At 46.4% G+C, this 18,725-nt stretch overlaps 1 protein-coding gene across 2 annotated transcripts in view; it reads right to left on the bottom strand.

Annotated features, from left to right (window-relative positions):
- Nucleotides 1-18,725, bottom strand: part of LOC138510252 (tight junction protein ZO-2-like) — a 515,365-nt gene that overhangs the window by 218,934 nt on the left and 277,706 nt on the right. For both annotated transcript variants that reach the window (XM_069625772.1, XM_069625771.1), the window contains exon 4: nt 7,783-7,885. In XM_069625772.1, the coding sequence (XP_069481873.1) occupies nt 7,783-7,885 (103 nt within the window). The remainder of the gene's footprint in view (nt 1-7,782; nt 7,886-18,725) is intronic.

Below are 18,725 nucleotides of genomic sequence, written 5' to 3'. Positions count from 1 at the left end.
TCTTTGGACCTCTGGAAGAAGGGGGTCAGCTACTAGTGGCAATGGATGAATACTTGAGGTTCCCAGTGGTGAAACTAGTGCAGTCTACAGCATTACACAACATGGTGGAGGTCACAGATGAATTATTCAGTGAATGGGGCTACAAAACGTTGTGAAAACAGACAACGGGACCATCATTCCAAGGGTAAGCATTCCGGAAGCTTGCAGCACACCTTGGGTTTCAAAATCGGAAAGTTGCACCACTCAGGCCACAAGCAAATAGCGATTTATGTCCACCATCAAGCGAACTCTGCAGAAGGCGCTCAATGACCAAGTACCCATTCCCCAAGCAGTGTTCCAAATACAGAGAAGCTACAGGAATACACCACACAAAGCCACCGGGAAGACTCCAATGGAGATGATTAGGTATAAACCCTGAACGCGACTGCTACAACTTGATGACTACACCGAAGAACAGGATGCAGCGATTCTTGAAAGATGCACAGAGGAAAAGGAAGGCAAAAAGATAGGCCGACCAGCGGAGAGGAGCAAAGGAACCACAACTGCTGATTGGGGAGTCAGTCCTGGTATGCCAAAGGCAGCAGAGGAAAACGTATTTGCGATATGATCCAGAGCCACTTCAAGTGACAGATCAAAGGATCCCTGGTTACTGCAGCAAGAAACAAGACGCAAGTTAACTTGGAACGCCTCATTCTTCCGCTGACTGTATATACCAGAGACAGAAACCACTGAGCCACTGGAAGAGGAGGAAGAACAGAGGCGCATGAGAGAGAATGTGTCAGAAGAAAGCACCAGAGATCAACCCATGGACAATCAGAGACGGATGAAGGACCAGGAGAGACGAGAGTCATGGGGGAGGCCACACTATCGTCAGAAATCCTACACGGCTGATTGAACAAATGTAAGCCCGAGAAGTTCCATGATAAGCAAAGGGGAAAGGTTATGGAGAAAAGAGATGAGCAGGCCCTTTAAGGGCAGGACACGTGATGGGGAGGGCACGCGGGAGTGGGGCGGAAGAGGAGGGACAATAGTGAGGGAAGTTAAACAGTGAGTGAAATAATGGAGTCACGCCAATGCCGGCCTGTGTCATTTGTGGGGGAATGGGCTGGGTTAGCCCAAAACACTGCTGAATCACCTTTCCTGTGCAATCATGCAGGCATCCATCAGACCCCTGTGGATGATTAATGCTGCCTTTAGACTGTTGGCTGACATGATCAAATCCTTTATGTCTGCCTTCCAAATGTACACTAAATATTTTGTTTTTTTGCTGACCATTGCTTGCAGGTAAGCAAAAAGAAAAATAATTAACAACAAAAAAAATCACCCATCACCACCTTCCTACAAGCAACATACAAGACTGGACAATAGAAAATAACCTCAGCTTGAATGCAGAGAAAACAGATCTTCCATTTCATCTGGTCCTTGCTCTTTGCGTGACCTATTCACCGTGGAGCACAACCTAGCCCAGTCCTGAAAACTACAAATGGGGAAATCAGAATTGAAAATGTTCTTTCTTTCATCCAGCATAGAAACCTGGTTTCATAGAAAACTCATTAACAACTTAAGGTGAAGAGAAAACCAAACACTGGTTTGGTCAAGCTGAAACTGCTATTATTTAACTTACTTGGGCCTCAATAAAAATAATATTTAAAAAAATGTAAAAATCGAGTTGATTTCCTTCAACTACTGCAGAATAATGATGTGAGGATCATCTTTTCCTTGAAACCAGGGGATGGGACCACGCTATCACTCAGAGTCTTGCACTTGCACAATCACATACCCTTTCAGGCACTCACACAAAGTCCTTGTGAGGAGTGCCTAAATTTGAGAAAATTAGCATATTTAAACGTGCATCCAGAAGAAATCGCAGACCTGCTGCCACACTTAATTACTGGACACCCAAGCCTTAAAAAGGAACCTTAGCTGTAATGGGATCAAGAACTTGGAAGAAACCGTGCATGGAAATTGTCTTCACTAAACCACAATGGGTTTAAAAGGGCATTCAAAACATGTTCTTCAAGCAGACCTTTAATCCAGGGCGTTTATTCGTGGGATCACCATTCTTATTAACATGGCACTCACTATTGCTGGAGGACATGATCCCTTCTGGGCTTCTGGCATATTCATAGAATATAAATCTGGGACTTCAGGGTCTTCTCTCCTGTGTAATTGCCTCCTGGGATGTATCACGTTCCGATAGGACAGTCTCAGAGCTCTTGGCCCCTGTACATTTTCTGTTGCACTTTTCCAGGCTCTTGTGATGTCTGTAATGTTCCTTTGTCTCTCTTCACTGATGGGAGACTTGGGGACTATGTACAAAATGGCAGTCGTTTTATTTATTTATTGGACATTTGTATGGCGCCTATACACAGGTGTTTACAGGCACCACAACACAAGATGAGGGAATGGGGGTGCAAGTGCGGGACAGGCCAAGGTGGCAAGTGCCAGGGGGAAGAGGGGTTAGGGGAGGAAGAGTGCAGTGGACAGGAGGACTGGGTTGGGATAGTCTGGGAAAGGGAGCCCAAGCGCAAGTGCTGGCAAAAGATGCTGGGAGGGAGGTCTGTACGACTCTGAAGGGACCAGGCCCCAAATTCACAGAGGCATGTGGAGAGTTTAGCACATGGAGAGGGAAGGAAGATGAGAAAAGGAAGGTCTTGAGAAGTTTCCGGAACTTAAGAATATATGGCTCAAGTCTGAAGGAGAGGAAGGCTGTGCCAGAGGGAGGTGCCAGCCGGGGAGAGAGATCTACCTCCCACTCTCTGCTTGGAGAAACGTTTGACCTGCAGAGAGTTTGAGCCAGAAGACTGAAGGATTCTGGCTGGGAGGTATTTCGGGAGAAAAAGCTGGATGTAGAGATTTCCCAGGCCCCGGACAGCCTTGTGGATGATGCATGGGGTTTTGAATTTGATCCTTGCAGTCAGTGGGAGCCAGTGGAGAGATTTTATGGCTGGAGAGATGCAGTCCCTGGACGAGGCCAAAGATAAGTCTTGCAGTCCTATTCTGGATTAGTTGGAGGGGGAGGGAAGAGGAGGTTTGAGGAAAAGGCTATTGCAGAAGTCAAGCCTAGAGAGAACCAGGGCTCTGGAGACTTTGGGCTTCTGGGGGAAGGGGGAAGCGAGGAAAGGTAGCATGCCCCCGAGGAGATGGAACTGCAAATTGGACTTCTTGGCAAGGTCCGTGATGTGTGGAGAGGAGAGAGGAGTCAAAGGTGATCCCAAGGTGTTTTGCCTCACAGGTGGGTGATGGGAGGAGACCCAAGGAGTCTGGCCAGAGAGGGGGAAAACTAGGAGCAAGCATCCCAATGAGAAGGATCTAGCTTGCTTGCATTAAGGCAGAGATCATTGGTAGACCACCATGCCTGAATGGCAGTCAGGAAATAAGGAAGGAAGCGGAGGAGGTGGTAGGGGAAGGCAGCTGGAAAATAGACCTGTGTCTCGTCTGCATAACACTGGAAATTAGGGGAGAAGGTGGAGAGTAGGTGGGCGAGAGGGGCCAGGTAGATGTTTAAAAGCCATGGTGATAGGATAGATTCGGAGTGATACCACAGGTAGAGAGTGAGGTGGAGGAGCGAAAAGGACCCATTTGAACTTGAGAGGGTCTGTTAGAGAGGAAAGAGTTAAGCCACGCTAGTGCCCTGTCCATGATGCCTAAGGTGTCACAGAGATGGTTTATGAAGATGGAGTGGTTGACAGTGTCAAAACGGTATTAGCATAATTGACCTAAACACATTTGACCTAGAATATTTGTTCGAATTCTGGGAGGCTTGCGGGGGTCTCCCCCCCCTGCATGTTAGACTGAAAGAAAAGGTCAAATGAATTCTATCAAATGTGATTAGGTCAAATGTTTTAGGTCAAATAGACAAACCGTCAAAAGCAGAGGAAAGATTGAGCAGGTACAGGAGGAGTGGTAAAGCCCAGGTTAGAGAGTAGGTCTTCTCGGGTATTCAGGAGAGCAGTTTCAGTGCCTCTGGTTGCCCTGAAACCACACTGGTGGTCATGGAGGCAGCCAGTCATTTCAGTGTGGAGGGTCAGTTGGGAGATGACCAGCTTCTCCATGAGTTTGTTAAAGAAAGGGGTGCTAGAGATAGGTCGATAGTTAGCCGGGCAAGAGCGGTCAGCAGACAGCTTTTCTAGGAGAGGGTGCACAAGAGTGCTTGAAGCGTTGAGGGGAAAGAGCCTGTGGCAAAAGAGTGGTTGCAGAGGTCAGCCAAGGCAGGGACGAGTGTGTCAATGTTGTCCTTGGTAGCACCTGTTTAGAGGAGACTTTCATACAGCGGACAACTCTTTAGATCGCATCTGGTGCAATTGGAGAGAGGGAGGAGAGTATAAGGGAAGCGGGGAGAAGGGGGTCCAAAGAGGTGAAAGGAGGGTGGTTGGGCAGGGGGAGAAGATGACAGGATATCAAGAGTTTTGGAGGAAAAGTGGGACGTCAGCGCAGAGCATAAGGCCTGGGAGGGAGGAGGAGAAGAGGCAACTGCAGTAGGATTGGCGAGTTCCTTGCAGATTTGAAAGAGTTCAGCCGTGTTATTTGTGGCTCCACAGATGCGAGCTTGGACATAAGCTCTCTTATTGGAGCATATGGAAAGACGGTATTGCCTTTGAAGTGAGTTTTTCAGGGGATACGCTTGATGTCTACCACTTCCGCTCTGCACTTTTCTTTCAAAAAGGCTACATCAGAGTCAGGCCAAGAGTTGCATTTGGAGGCAGGCTTCATGCGGATCCTCACATGACAGGGGCAACAATGTCAAGAGTATTGGTGATAGAGAGATGGAGGTTAGTTAGGAAAGAGTCAGAAGGAGAGCCCAAAGAAGGGGGCGGGGTAGGGATGGAGGAGGAAGCAAAGGCAGAGACTGACACACACACACACAGAGAAGGAGACCGGCACTGCAGGAGAAGGAGACTGGGGAGGTCAAATAAGGAAGAGAGGAGAGAGTGGTCGGACCAGGAGAGAGGGGTAGTGAGGTGGTTGAAAAGAGATGTCTGTCGAGATGAGGGCATCCAGGGCATTCCCTGCAGAGTGGGTTGGGCCAGAAGGGAGGATAGTGAGGGAGAGTGTTGGAAGTCACAGAAGAGAACGGTGGCCACATCAGGGTAGTCAAGATGGATGTTGAAGTCCCCAAGGAAGATACGTTTGTGGGAGGTGGCAAGAAGAGAGGAGGAGAGGTTAGCCCATTCAGAGGGGAAGAGGAAGGAAGGACAGCGGGATCTGTAGATGGTAGCAAGTGTCACAGAGAAAAAAGGGGAGACGGTCCGCCTGAAGACTAGGCTTACAAGGGAAGATTAGGATTGAGTGGGGATGATGTAGGCAGGAACCCACTCAGGGAAGATCAGAGCCGCACCACCACCAGATCGGGAGGGTCTGGGGTTGGATATCGTCTTGTTGCCATCAGGAAGAAGAGTGTTAGAAGCAGTGACAGAGCTGGCCTTGAACCATGTCTCGGTGAGGGCGGGGACATCAAGGTCTTCAAGGAGGTGACAGATGTCAGGAGTGTTTAATGGCAGAGCAAGAATTGAGGGTGACTAAGTGAAGCTGTTGATCCCCTTTAAAAGATTTGCGAGGGGCAGGTACAGGAGTGCGGTGCTACCTCTGGGGAGGGAGCAAATGGGAGCTATGAGGGAAGGACGGATGAAGGAGAGGGGTGGAAGTCAGAAGGAAGGAAGATGCTTGTCCAGAAGGAGAAGGTTGGGCTGATAGCGCCATTGTGATGAGACATATCTGTTACGCTCACCTGGTATGCACGGGGATGCCAACCAGCTGTGGCGACCCCGGTACCCTTCTCAGCCACTCCCAGGTATAATCAGCAGAGAACTTCTGCCTGGAAAACAGGCACGCAATGTTCAAGGCTGGGCAACTGGGGTAAGAGCCTCCCAACACCCTGTATGCCCGCAGCCCCTCCCCGGACCTTTCCTCAACTTGTTATGGGTTTTGGCAAGCTCTCCGTCCTGCCTTCGTGGCAGGGGCGTGTTGTCCTTTGTGGGCGAGTGCGATTTAGTTACTTCACTGATGCAGGCCCTTTAGAGTCTTTCAGGTAGGTCTTATTACCGTTCTACTGTATGCCTTTCTTGGATTTCAATAATGTCTTTTCTTTCTCCTTAGGTGCGCGGATGTTCGCCGTGGAACGTTGGCTGAATTGGGACTCGCCGGCAGGTGATGGTGCTTCGAGAGCGCCTTGATGCAATAAGTAGGCGCTATGCGCAGCGCTATGATGCCTTGCCTTTGTTAACCGGTTGTCTTTTGTTCCCACAGATTGCGGTGCTCACCCGGAGCAAGAAGTCCCAAGGCGATGCTGGTCGATGGGCAACTCGTGAGGTAAGCTGCCGGCACAATTGTGAAAGGTCTAATGTCCTGTTTCTCTCCTTTTTGCAGATCCGACGGTCGGGGAGACTCGCTGTTCCTTGGATGCTGTTTGCAGGAGCGAAGGGCAGCTAGCGGTGGAATAACAGGTAAGCTGCTGCTATTAACAATGTCCTTTGTTTTTCAGATGCTGTTCTTCCGAGGTTCGCAGATGCAGCTGAACACGATGAGCGTCACGTTGCAGGATTGCAAAGTAACACGAAGCGTGGTATCCAAGTCGGGTGTGGTTTAAATAGCATCAAGAAAATAGTCCCTAGGCTACCACACCCAAAACACTATACCACATAGCTTGGTTCCAAGGAGCCAAGCTATGTGGATGCCTCCATGTTGACTGGCACTGAAATAAACTAGTTCCCAAGCACAAGTCTTCATTAAGTATGAGCCTGGTGCAAAAGGCGCCAGGACTGGCCCCAAGAGGGCCTAGGCAAAGGATGCCTAAGCTTGTTGGGGGCCCGAGCAGAGACCCCTCCTGGACCATGGACCTGCCGGGGTGGGGTTTCAGGAAGTGGATCGGGACAATATCAGTCCCTCCAGATCTATTTTTGTAGCTATGTGGTTTATGATACCATGTTTGACAGTTAATTAGGCACCAATTGATTTTAGAACGATATTCCTTTTCGTACTCTTATGTGCGCTGCCACACCCCACATCCTTGGCTTTTTGTAGTGCTTGTTCAGTAATTTGGCGCATCATAAAACTTCAAAATACAGAAATAGCATTCTAAGCGAGTTGAGAAAGGGAACCTGAGGCATGTGTCACCAGAACAGAACCACAGGGGGCGGGACCCCCCACCCCTTGGCTACTGACCAATGGTTCAAACATGTGAGCGTGGTTTGGGCCAGGGGTGTGGGGAATTTCCTGTGTTTCGGTGAGGCGATGGGCAATACAGTGTCAATGTTAGCGGCAGAGAAATGGGCATCATATATTTCAAGTCAGCCATTAACGGGCCACAGTTTTGTAAACTATCTGTGCCGTCTTAAACAGTGTGGTATGCAGCATATGACCTAGTAAGCAACACTGCATTGCTTGCGGGTAGACCGGTTCTGCAAGCAGAACCCAAGATCCATGTGCACTGAAAAAGTCACACTTGTGCGTTCTAATAATATGCAACTTAAGGAAAATAAGAAGCCAAAACCATGGGAACACATACCCGCCACCCCGCACACCAAGGAACTAAGTTTCCTGTTGTGTGAGAAGTTGAATTACATGCATACAACAGCTGACTAACCTAAAAGGGATATAGGACAGGACGTTGTAAAGGCTAGCTGGCAGCACATGTTGGGCTCGGCAACTTATGTTCACCCACATTGACACCAAAGATGCATTTGGAGTTAAACACGGTGTCATCCTTGGGCTAATCTACAGTCGGGATAACACAATGCAGGAAAATGAAAACTTCCTATTGTGGGTAAGCAACACATTACTCACCAGGACGGCTGCTCTGCCACATTTTCTTAACTGCTGTACTGCAAAAGAATGGGGGACGTTGTCCAGGAGAGTGCCGTTCACCATAACAAGACGATCATTTTCCCTGCAAAGATTTAACAAGATTCAGAGGCGGGAAGAACAGCCTTTGTCACAAGTGATGCCTGTGTGTTTATATACATAAAGTGTGACATCAGGAATAGGGCCCCAGCTTCACGTGTGGGTGGACGTATGCTTGTACCCACTCTACAATGCATTGCGAACTGGATGAAAAAACTTTAACAGCACACCCCGAAGGGAGTTTTTTCACATAAGATGCAAGTTAATTATGCATAAACCGTGCCTTAATAGATCTCTTTTTTTGAATAAATAGCGAGGTGTTTTCTTTCCTTCATCTTTTTTCAAACGTCATGTAAGGAAGACCCAAAAGTGGTTCTCTTAAATCTCTTATCACGGTGTAATGGACGAGTCACCAGTGATCAGCATGAAAAGCATCCAGCCTAAGAGCAAGAGTAATACACACATGCTAAGACAGAGGTATTACAGAAACTCCTTTTTTGTCTTTGTTAAGCAAATTCTGATTACTTAGCGGTAAACTGCATTACAATGTATTCCTTTGCTTCCTCCCCCACAGTCCTTACTCATGAAGGCAGGTTCCCTTTCTCCTGAAAGACCTCCTTTTTAGCTCTGCTCACCATCCTGCCTCTGGGTAAGTATAGGCCGGCTTAACCAAAATCCTTCTGTTATTTACACCAGAGCAGGTGCCACAACTTTGACAAGGACCAGATGTGACCAAGTAATCAGAACCACATGCCCTCTCTTCCTTGGGTCAGCCCTTAGGCATGAAGTGTACCACCAGACCACCTATCATCCTATCAAAAACCTGACAATGATCAGAGGCCCATGTATTCAACAAAACCCAGTGGACATTTATTACCCAGTAGAGCAAAGGTGTTATCATCAACACCTTTTTTCCTGGAGTATTAGTACAAGCTTAGTTTCATCTCTGCGTCTCAAAAGATCACCAACAGGTGCTAATTTAATAATTGCAGTTCTTGGTTAGCCCAGCACTTGGGATACATGATTTCCGATTACGGCATGGTGGTGGAGCCGGTGCAGCTTCAACATGATTCGGAACATGCATCTTTCTGAAGCCTCACTATCAACTCACTATGATAAAGCACAGGGACCTTTGCATGCGCTACTGAATCACAGTACACTTTATATGGGGATGTTGCAGATCATTCAATGCGGACAAGAGTCTCACGGAATCAATAATTAGCACTTTTATTAAAACAAAATATGAGAAATGTAGGAATCTCTGGCAACAGTGATGTGCAACAACAGCAGAGCAAATTGTAAAAGATGGTTTTATTCCAGTTCGAGGACTGCAATTTTCCAACATATGCCTCCCAGCTGAGCTCTGCATGAACACGGAGAATATAGTCTCCGGAAGGAAGAGGTGGCTCTTTCAGAAGTGAAAACAGGGCGTTTTTAGAAATTCTGATAAGTGTTTGCCCATTTTCTTGACAATTTCACATGTATATATTTCACACATGCCAATATGCCCCATTTGATACATGAGGTGCTTATCCAGTCCTGGTTTTCATTTTGCATTCGCAACTTGTAGCTGTCCTTTTCCATTGTAAACTCGGACCAAGAGTCCCAGAATGCAAAGCAAAACCGGTCTGGGCGAGTATCTCTTGGACGTGGGACATGTTGGTATGTACAACACAGAAAATGTAATCACCCGTAGGCACTGAGTTGGGCAGCCCGAGCAGGTTCTGCAGCTAGATTTAAATGTGTAATGTGGAGCCATAGAAATTAAAGAAAAGCATATGAAGACTTACTGAGCTCTTGTTCTCTCCAAAAGTTCTCTAACAAACGTGATTCAGAAATGCTCTCAAACAACCTAATCAGAATCAAGTAATGGCAATCAGGAGACAGTAAAGCTCCCAAGAATAATAGCGGAAGAAAGATTTAATGATTTTCTTTATTTTTGCCCACAATTAATGAACATTTTTGGTTTTATGTCCACACCTTACCAACATTCCGAATCCGTTTTTAAATACCTTTTTCTCCTTTTCTTCCTTCCAATATTTCCCCAGGATTAATTTCAACATGTTTAACTATAAATGTTCTCAAATATGTACAAATTGAAAAATGTGTTTGATCAGTCTCATATCACGAGCAGATTAGATTAGGGGCATTGGTATCAATCAGTTATACATCAAATAAGACAAAGACTACATTTTTAATTTCCACAGTGCAATACTCCTGGCCCTGAAAAAGCCTGCTACAGGCAAAACACGTGTTGGCCATCTAGTGGTTTGAAAAATGTTTATTGGATAAATGAGATGGTTAGCTAGTACCCAACTGGAATCCAGTAAAGAATATTGTGGCGATGAGAACAAATTGAAAAGATATTGTTTCAGGTTCCAAATGTTTTACAATCATATTGTTGAAATGAGATAAAAAAGGGTTATGTTGCTACACAAATACTGTTTGAAAAGATGTTTGAAAAATGTACACTCGCTTGACGCAATCACAGTACAAGAATATATATGGTTCCATATAGGCTACTGAACAACACTTTCTGCAATTGGGGTTACATTGGTTTCTTTGGCGTTCAACAGCGAATTTGAATGTGAAAACTGAGCAAACGTCACTCAAAGTGCAGTGCAAAATCACTGAAAATGGATTACAACCCTATAGTTCGAAATAATTGATATTCTTAAAACCAGGAGTAAAGCGCATGAGTCTTGGAACTTTTTCTTGTTATTTACTAAGCAGCCTGGTAAGGCTTGCATTCCGATACAACCTATAAGACGCAGGCCGGGGCACGGCGATGGTAAAAGCAAATTTGAGAGCCTGCCTTTCAGCTACTGCCAGCGCCTCCCAGTAATTTCAGGTTGCTGGGCATCCATTTCAAAGGAAGTGTCTTTTTTAACCAATGTATGCTGAAGGGTGGTTCCATATCTTCCTCACTCTTAGAAAAATCAAGCCGATTCCTATGTGGATGGCGACAGGGGTTGCAAGGTAGGACCAGATGATACATTTCCTAGAGGACTTTCTTACAATGGAGAAAGCCAGGCCCGCATTTGGAAATAGAGCATGTAGAACTTTACAGCAGTAATGTGGGACCTGGCAACCCCCCGAACTGTCACAAGGGACCGAGGGAACCACTTTAAAGCTCATCTTTTTGTATATTTAGCAGGGACTAGAAGCAGGATATCCTACTTAGAAACGTACAAGGGGAACATTTTCAGCAGTACAATTGAGGCGGGTGTGAAGGACAAAAAGCTGAACTTGCGTTAACTGAACTTTGTGGTATCGATCATTTGGATGCAGCACCCTTTCTCGTGCACTATAATGAGTGCAATGTCTGATCCAAGAGAAATAACTCCACAAGACGCTTACCAGAAATAAATGAGGACTTGCATATATGCGCATACATTCTGTGGATTACAAAAGGTGCTCAGTGTCTCTGGCACATGCGGCCTCTGGTGAGGGACTGGATGGCCGCAAAGATGCCACATGGAGAGCGGTAGTCGGGTTAATCATTAGGAAGAGTTGGCTGCATGATGTCGTAGCATCCAGTCTGGGTGGATTGTGGCCTCATTAGGAACACCACTTTTATAGAAAGCCTTCCAATTGCAGTAGCAATGGATATTTGGGGTAGATTATTGTAAGGACAGGAGTGTGGCCTGGCCAAACAGCATGTCTGTGGCCAAGACCATTGACCACCAAAGTGCAACACGTTCAATCCACAGCAGTGTCCTGCAAAACGATATTGCAAAGTTGGCTACCTTCACAAGTTATGCAACACATGTAAACTGCTCTTGAGTCATCCCAATAAGACCGCTGTGATAATGGTACCCACAACAATACAAAAAGACACCGCTATAGCTTGGCCTGCGTGGGTCGACTCATGATACTGCATTTGCAGATGAATGGCAGGCTTTGAGGACTGTTGAGATAGATTTCTAAAATCTGGCCAAGTGGACAGATTTTAGGAGGCCACCCTCGTTATAGTGAGCAGGGAACTCTGAGGATAGCCACAACCCAATCAATGTAGTAATGGAGAGCAGTCAAGGTTTATTCTCAATAGAGTGAGTGAGGTCAGAGGTCCACGATGAGTCAACACAGTATGGCACACAATTCAATTTAGACATTCAGTTCTAAACTCTATTATAGGCCTTATGAACACACAGGAAAATGAACCTAACAGGTAGTATTATTGCACAACACTATGATACAAATATATACAGTAGTCATATTTTCAAATATACATTAAATAACTTTGTTAGCAAAAGCAAGTATTTTACATGCAGTCAATGATGGTACCAGATCACAAAACAATAACCTACCTTAAGACGTCCAAACACTAAGATGAATGGGGCCATGTGCCCAAATGTCACAGGAGCCACAATGTTACACACAAGAATTTATATGCAGGTAGGTTTCGAAAGGCTTGTATTGGCGATAGCCACCGCCCCCCCTGCCCCCCTCACCACCGCGTTATCTGAATGACAAGGCCTAGTAAGATCGTTGTTTTGTTGTCCTCCTGTCCTCCCTCCCTTGTCTTGCTGCGCCTAGAAACTAACTAGGAATGTTCAGGTCGATTTTCATAGCTCCAAGTGGCACATCCATGTCCCACCCGACTATCTGTACCAAGTGAGCTCAGACATCCCCTCCACCCCTCTGTAGACAGGCTGGCACTCTGGCGTCTGCCGTCCCAGACAAAGAGCCGGAAACATGCTCACCCGTGCAACAAAGTCACACTGGAAGATGCAGCTGGCGCCTTGTGAGCCGACACCAAAAATAATGTGTGTGCGTGGAGTGAGGAATCGAGGAAATTCGTCACTTCTCCAAAGGGGGAGCCATTCCTGTGAGGTGAGTCTGCTCTGCAGCACCCTCCCCAGGGGTAGAGGCAAGAGGGTCCTCACTGGGAGAGACTTCCCTGAGGGGACAAGGACTCACGTTCCTGTGAGGAACTCAACAAGTGGGACATACTATGGCCTACATGGGATGTTTCACAACAACAGACTCTGAAGCACCAAGACCGGAACGCGGCTGCTGTAAGAACAAATCCTGCGTAAAACCAAAACTGGACAAAGAAGCCATAATATCAGAAACTGAACTATCAATACTGGGAAGAGACAGAGCGCGAGACAGAGCGCGAGACAGAGCGCGAGACAGAGCGTGAGACAGAGCGCGAGACAGAGCGCGAGACAGAGCGCGAGACAGAGCGCGAGACAGAGCGCGAGACAGAGCGCGAGACAGAGCGCGAGACAGAGCGCGAGACAGAGCGCGAGACAGAGCGCGAGACAGAGCGCGAGACAGAGCGCGAGACAGAGCGCGAGACAGAGCGCGAGACAGAGCGCGAGACAGAGCGCGAGACAGAGCGCGAGACAGAGCGCGAGACAGAGCGATCAATATCAGTTGGGGATTCCCCCAAAGCAGAGTACAGCCTGACAATGAGGGAGAGAGTCAGAAGGCCGCAAGTTTCAAACTTGCATATGTTGCAAAGCAGCATGCCAGAGCAGGAGTAAACCCAGAACATGAGAAAGTGGAAGGGCAAGGGCCCAACAAAAGGTGGTGATGGGACCAGGGACTTGAATCCTTGGTGGACAGAACGTCCAAACAACATCACTGATACCGACAGCATTAGGAGACCACAGCTGGTGCAGTTAGATATAGAGGAACCACAAGGCTGTGAAAAGACTGGAGAATACGAGGAGAGATGCACTGGAGCAGGAGAGTTCATGAAATGAACATGAGGCTGAAAGGAAGAAAGCTCCCACAGACATTCATATACCTTAAGGAAAGTAGTGGGGAGAATGGGAGACCCGGGTGGACCCAAGGGAATGACATCACCCATCCAACTCATCCCAGTACAATATTTGAATTAGAATTACATTTGAAACAAGGCAGGTTTAAGAGTGATCATTTTATAGAAAGAACTATTAGACTAAATATTGCGAGAAGAGAAAAATGCATAAGAATACCCTGGGAGAAGGGGAAGATAGTTTGACATGCTGTACAAAACCAAAATAAACAAAGATGAAACATATGAAAAATAGCCACAAGAAATCAGGCAACTGAACCACATATTAAGTAAGCTCCAACAAAGCTCAGTTAAAGGGTACGAGGAGAATCGCATACCTGAAAGGAGAACTAATAAGAGAATTCCAAGAGGGATAAACCAAGAGAAGGGAAAGCCAAATAACCCAGTTGAGAAATTGAAGAGTTTGACAGAAGTTACAAGACACTATTCGCAAATCATAAATTGAAAGACTGGTGCTAAAAGTACCCTGAGAAGAGTGGAGTAATTCTCAAGCGACTACTTTTGAAACCTGCATTGAAAGACTGGTATCAGAAATACCCTTAGGAGAAGGGAGTCATTCTCCACATCGTAGTTTGTTTTCCTAGCGGTACGGTCAGAAAAGGGTAGTTTTGGACAGCTGACTTATTCCTTTGTTGAGGACCCACGACTGACAAGCAAATAGTTTCAAATTTAGGCAGGGACCACCCATAGCAAAGGGAAGGATAGGCTTTATCCTTTTTCTATAATAAATAAAATACACCATGTACGTGATGAGCCTGTAGCCTTCTTCTGACTCGCCACTACAGACACAGTAAAAAAAAGCCTTGTGAGAGTAGATACCAAGCTCCGGGAACCGTGTGAGCAACGACTACACAAGCCCAAAGAAGGAGGGCTGCTCAGTGCATTGAATGGTCTCAGACTCCCACATAAAGTTGCCAATGTCCAGTTTTCTTCATAAGGACAGAAAATCTTACACAAATATGTAAGCAAGAAACTGAGCAAACTGAGGCAGCACAACCTCTCTTTTAGGAGTTTGGAGGGGAATGAGGGGATCCCTCTAAGATTTATTTGGAAATAATTGGACTGAAGAGATGCATTTTCCAGGACATTTATTTAGACTAAACTGCACAGAGAAAAGCATAGGATATTCAGGCTCTTTGAAACACCTAAAATAGTCCAATACTTAGACTCCAAGCGTGATAGTGAAATTGCTGAAAAGAGTAAACAAAAAGGAAAAACGGCAGATGCTTCTTGATCCTGACCTTGAGGGTGGTGTTCTGCGGGAGGAGAAGAGGCCCAGGGGAGTGAGAGGAATCTGTGGGGTGAGACACAGTATTTGTCTTCCTCTAGGGAGGTCATATAAAAAATGCCAAAGTATATAATGGCTTGTTGTCATAATAATCGCTCTATTCCACAAGTTGAACATCTTACTGTGGGTAAAAATAGTCTGCAACCCTTTGGCATAAAGAGAAATAAAAACTCTTCACAAACCAGAGGAACTTGTACAACTAAAATCTCCACTAACTCCCAAAAGTATAGTTAAATTAAGTGTCTGAATAATAACTGTCTAAACTGTGCAACACCGCAGGAGCAGACCCTCACCCCAACTACCTGCTGCAAACATCAAGGTAAGCCCTTCAGGCTAATCTCATGACAAGTATCGCCAACGCCATTTCCTGCATTGAGTCCCAACCCGACTTCCAGACGCACCTTCAGAAGTGCTCACAAGCATCAGTACGAAAAGCGGAACATTTATCTGCACTTCTGTGTTCCTGATAACCTAGGAACACGTGGAAAACAACTATCAAAGATGGCTGCCTGATTAGTTTCCTACTACGACCAGCCATCACCAGCCTCAATCGCCGTGCCCATCGAATTGATTGGCTACCCATTCGCCTTTAACCAAAAGGGAGGACCGGCAGGCGAAAACTGCCCCCCCGCACCCAATGAAGGCACCACAAAAAAAGGCAACTGTCTGAGCCTGTCCAAGACGCTGTGGCCCTTTCAGGACCCTTATGCTCTTCACCGACCCAGCCCATCTCATCTGGATCAGCTAAGGGTGTCTACTTCCCCAGAGGAACCTGTTCATGACCCTCCTTCTGAAACTCATTATCACCCTTATGGTAAGCACCCTTACTGTTGCTCTTTTACCCACACTATCGTGCGTGTCATCAATGCCTTCCGCGACTACTCAAAACATCGACTGCATCGCCTGATATTGCATGGTATGCGATGCACACCGCAAAGGGGCGCTCCTGCTGGCTTTTCGTTCCTATGCTCTTCACTGTTTCTGAAAGGACGTTTAGTAGTTACTTTACCTGTTCTTGCTCGTTTGCTAGTTATGCTTTGCCATCCACTGCATAGTTACTTGTCGGTATCTTAAATAGTGCATTGCAGTCCTATAGATCACTACATAAGTTTGCTACCTCATCCCCACGCAACAAACTGCGTTCCTGCGAACATAGCTCTCCAACATCTCACTACTGTAATAGTACTCCTGTATTTGCACAAAGCTTGACTCTTAGCAGTCACCTCACTTATTTTTGACAATCTTTGATTGCTATATACTGTATTCATATCTACCTTACTTGCCGATCCTAGTTTGGCTCCTCATTGCTTCATATGCATATGTTACCATAACAATCTGTCTCACCTCTAAACTGCCTCTTGATAATCTTATTTGGCCGTGTGTTCCACTGCAAATGGCTCGCATTAGACCTGCACGCCCTCCTGTTAGTCATACTGTATGGTCACACTGTTTTGTTGATCACATGTTCGCATAGCCCAATGTTGCGGTGCTGCCTAATAGACATAGCTCTAGCACTGCAGTGCCTATTCACCTGCCCTGTCGCAAAAACATCCTGGCCCGTTAATTTGCTCCAGCAACCATAACCTAGTCATGCACCAACTTTTGTTAAACATTACGAGCGTACTATTTAGCTTGATTGCTTCTACCCTTTGCACAATGGCAGTCCCTGCTGTTGGCACCACCGTATCTGGCTATGCCAAATACTCTGAATACCCAAACTATACCAAAGGGACTTAGTATCGCCTTATCCATGGCCACCAAACTGCCCCGTTCAGATAGTGTCAAGCCTACTAACCTTCTACCTCAACTAGACCAAACTATCACTAAACCCGAGAACCTGACTTCATCCACGCCTAATAATACCCAATTACCAACTCATGACCAATGGCTAAAACGATATGCTTCCAGAGCCACGCTTAATCAACTTTTCCCTACAACAACTAGACATTCTAGACTAGGATGATTGAACATAGGTAACCACTTATCAACTAAAAATTCTCATAAAACCAGTATCAAACCTATACCAATAGGTCAGAAACAAGCAAGCACAAGTAACAAAACACCCCAAAAAATGGCCTACCTATGAAAAAATACCCAGGCAACTAAAGTGGATATTGAGGATAAAACCTCTTCCATCAAAGGGGGACTCATTAATGCCAGATCATTAACAGCCCATGCTCTAGACATTAACGACCTCATAACCACTAATGACCTTGACTTCTTAGCTAATACAGAGACATGGCTCCAAACTACATCTGGGCCACTGCTCTCATTAGCTATCCCACATAATTACATCATTATCAGGCAGGATAGAACGTCTGCAAAAGGCTGTGGTATAGCCTTCATCACAAAAACCTCATTAGGCCTTAGACCTGCCCTCACCCAAACCTTCCTCTCTGGAGAATCAATCAAGTCCACGCAAACCATAACTGTACACCTTATGTACAGACCCGCCCGGCCCACTATCCTCCTTTGAGGAAGATACAACCTTACTCCTCACAGCCAACTCCAAGCCAGGATCACAAGTCAAGTTCCTGGGAGACTTTAACCTAGGACTTCACAACCCTAAAGACGCCAACAAATTAGCTATCACTAATAATATTTCCGAACAAGGCTTCTCTCAACGTGTATCCCACCCCAACCATAATCAAGGCAGACTATTAGCCTGGATCACTGACATCAACTGTAACATCAACATTCTCTCCAACCAGCCTTGCGCTTGGTCTGACCATTATATAGTTCTCTTTACATTGTAGAGGAGGTCCCAGATATGACCTGCACCCCTGCCCCCCGTGCGAGTTGCCAGTAAGGTACTCGCCGTGGCATGTGACGTACGAGGAACAGCTGAACCAACAAAGGGCGGTAATGGGCCGCGGCCCTGTGTACATTAGATCAATTTGTGTTGAAATGCCCATAACCAGACAACGCTGGGCAGCACGGTACCCAATCAGACAACCGTACCTGCCATTGGTACAAAACGACAAGTATTTACAGACTGTCCACGAGGAGACCCCGAAGGCCTTAATGGAAGGCCAATGGAAATAGACTAAGGGCCTAGGCAGCCCCGAGAACAACCAGAAGTGGCTACTGAAAGCTATGCATGACAGTATCAACAATTGCGAGGAGAAATGTAATGGACGAAGGGGAGAGACACTGCGAAAACGTATGAGAATGGTGCCATGAGACAAGACGGAAGCAACCGCCTTATTGAACGTGTATAAATAAGCTTGAAATGCAAGATGCTAAGTAATCGATACCGCCTGCAATGCTTAAGTAGAAAATAGAGCGGCATGTGCCAACTATACATGTCTACCTCAATACAGCACAATGTACACGTGCAACTCCATTTTGTTTGAGCAGAAGAAAGCCCAGGCGGCCCAAGCCCAACTGGCTGAGTTTCACATCTAAGTCCAAGCTGAGGAAAAGAGCGGGATTGAAACTTAAAGGATGGCTCATGCCGGGGAAATCAAGGTCAACCAGAGAAGGGGAGGGGAGCATGAGCTCACAAGGCTCCAACTTCAGAGCATGCAGCCTGCCCGTGAAGGTCAAGATAAGAGAGGCCCATGCAGATGGCCAAGCGAACACAGAATCAAATGCACGAAAAGACTGAGAACTGAAGCAGATTCACGGTGGACCAACACGTGACCAGACAGGCGTGAAGATGTACCACCGCCTGAAGTCATTCAGAACCAGAGGGTGCCATAACTTTTCCTGATAAGAGACTACAGAACTGCGCCATACCCAGCCAACATATTGACACATAGCCCTAAACCACTGATTGATGGAAGGGAGGCTGCAGCTATCTTG

Source organism: Ambystoma mexicanum, chromosome 6p (assembly GCF_040938575.1).
Source record: "Ambystoma mexicanum isolate Mex_15411 chromosome 6p, UKY_AmexF1_1, whole genome shotgun sequence".
Classification (NCBI taxonomy): domain Eukaryota; kingdom Metazoa; phylum Chordata; class Amphibia; order Caudata; family Ambystomatidae; genus Ambystoma; species Ambystoma mexicanum.
This window is presented reverse-complemented; position numbering and strand designations above follow the sequence as displayed.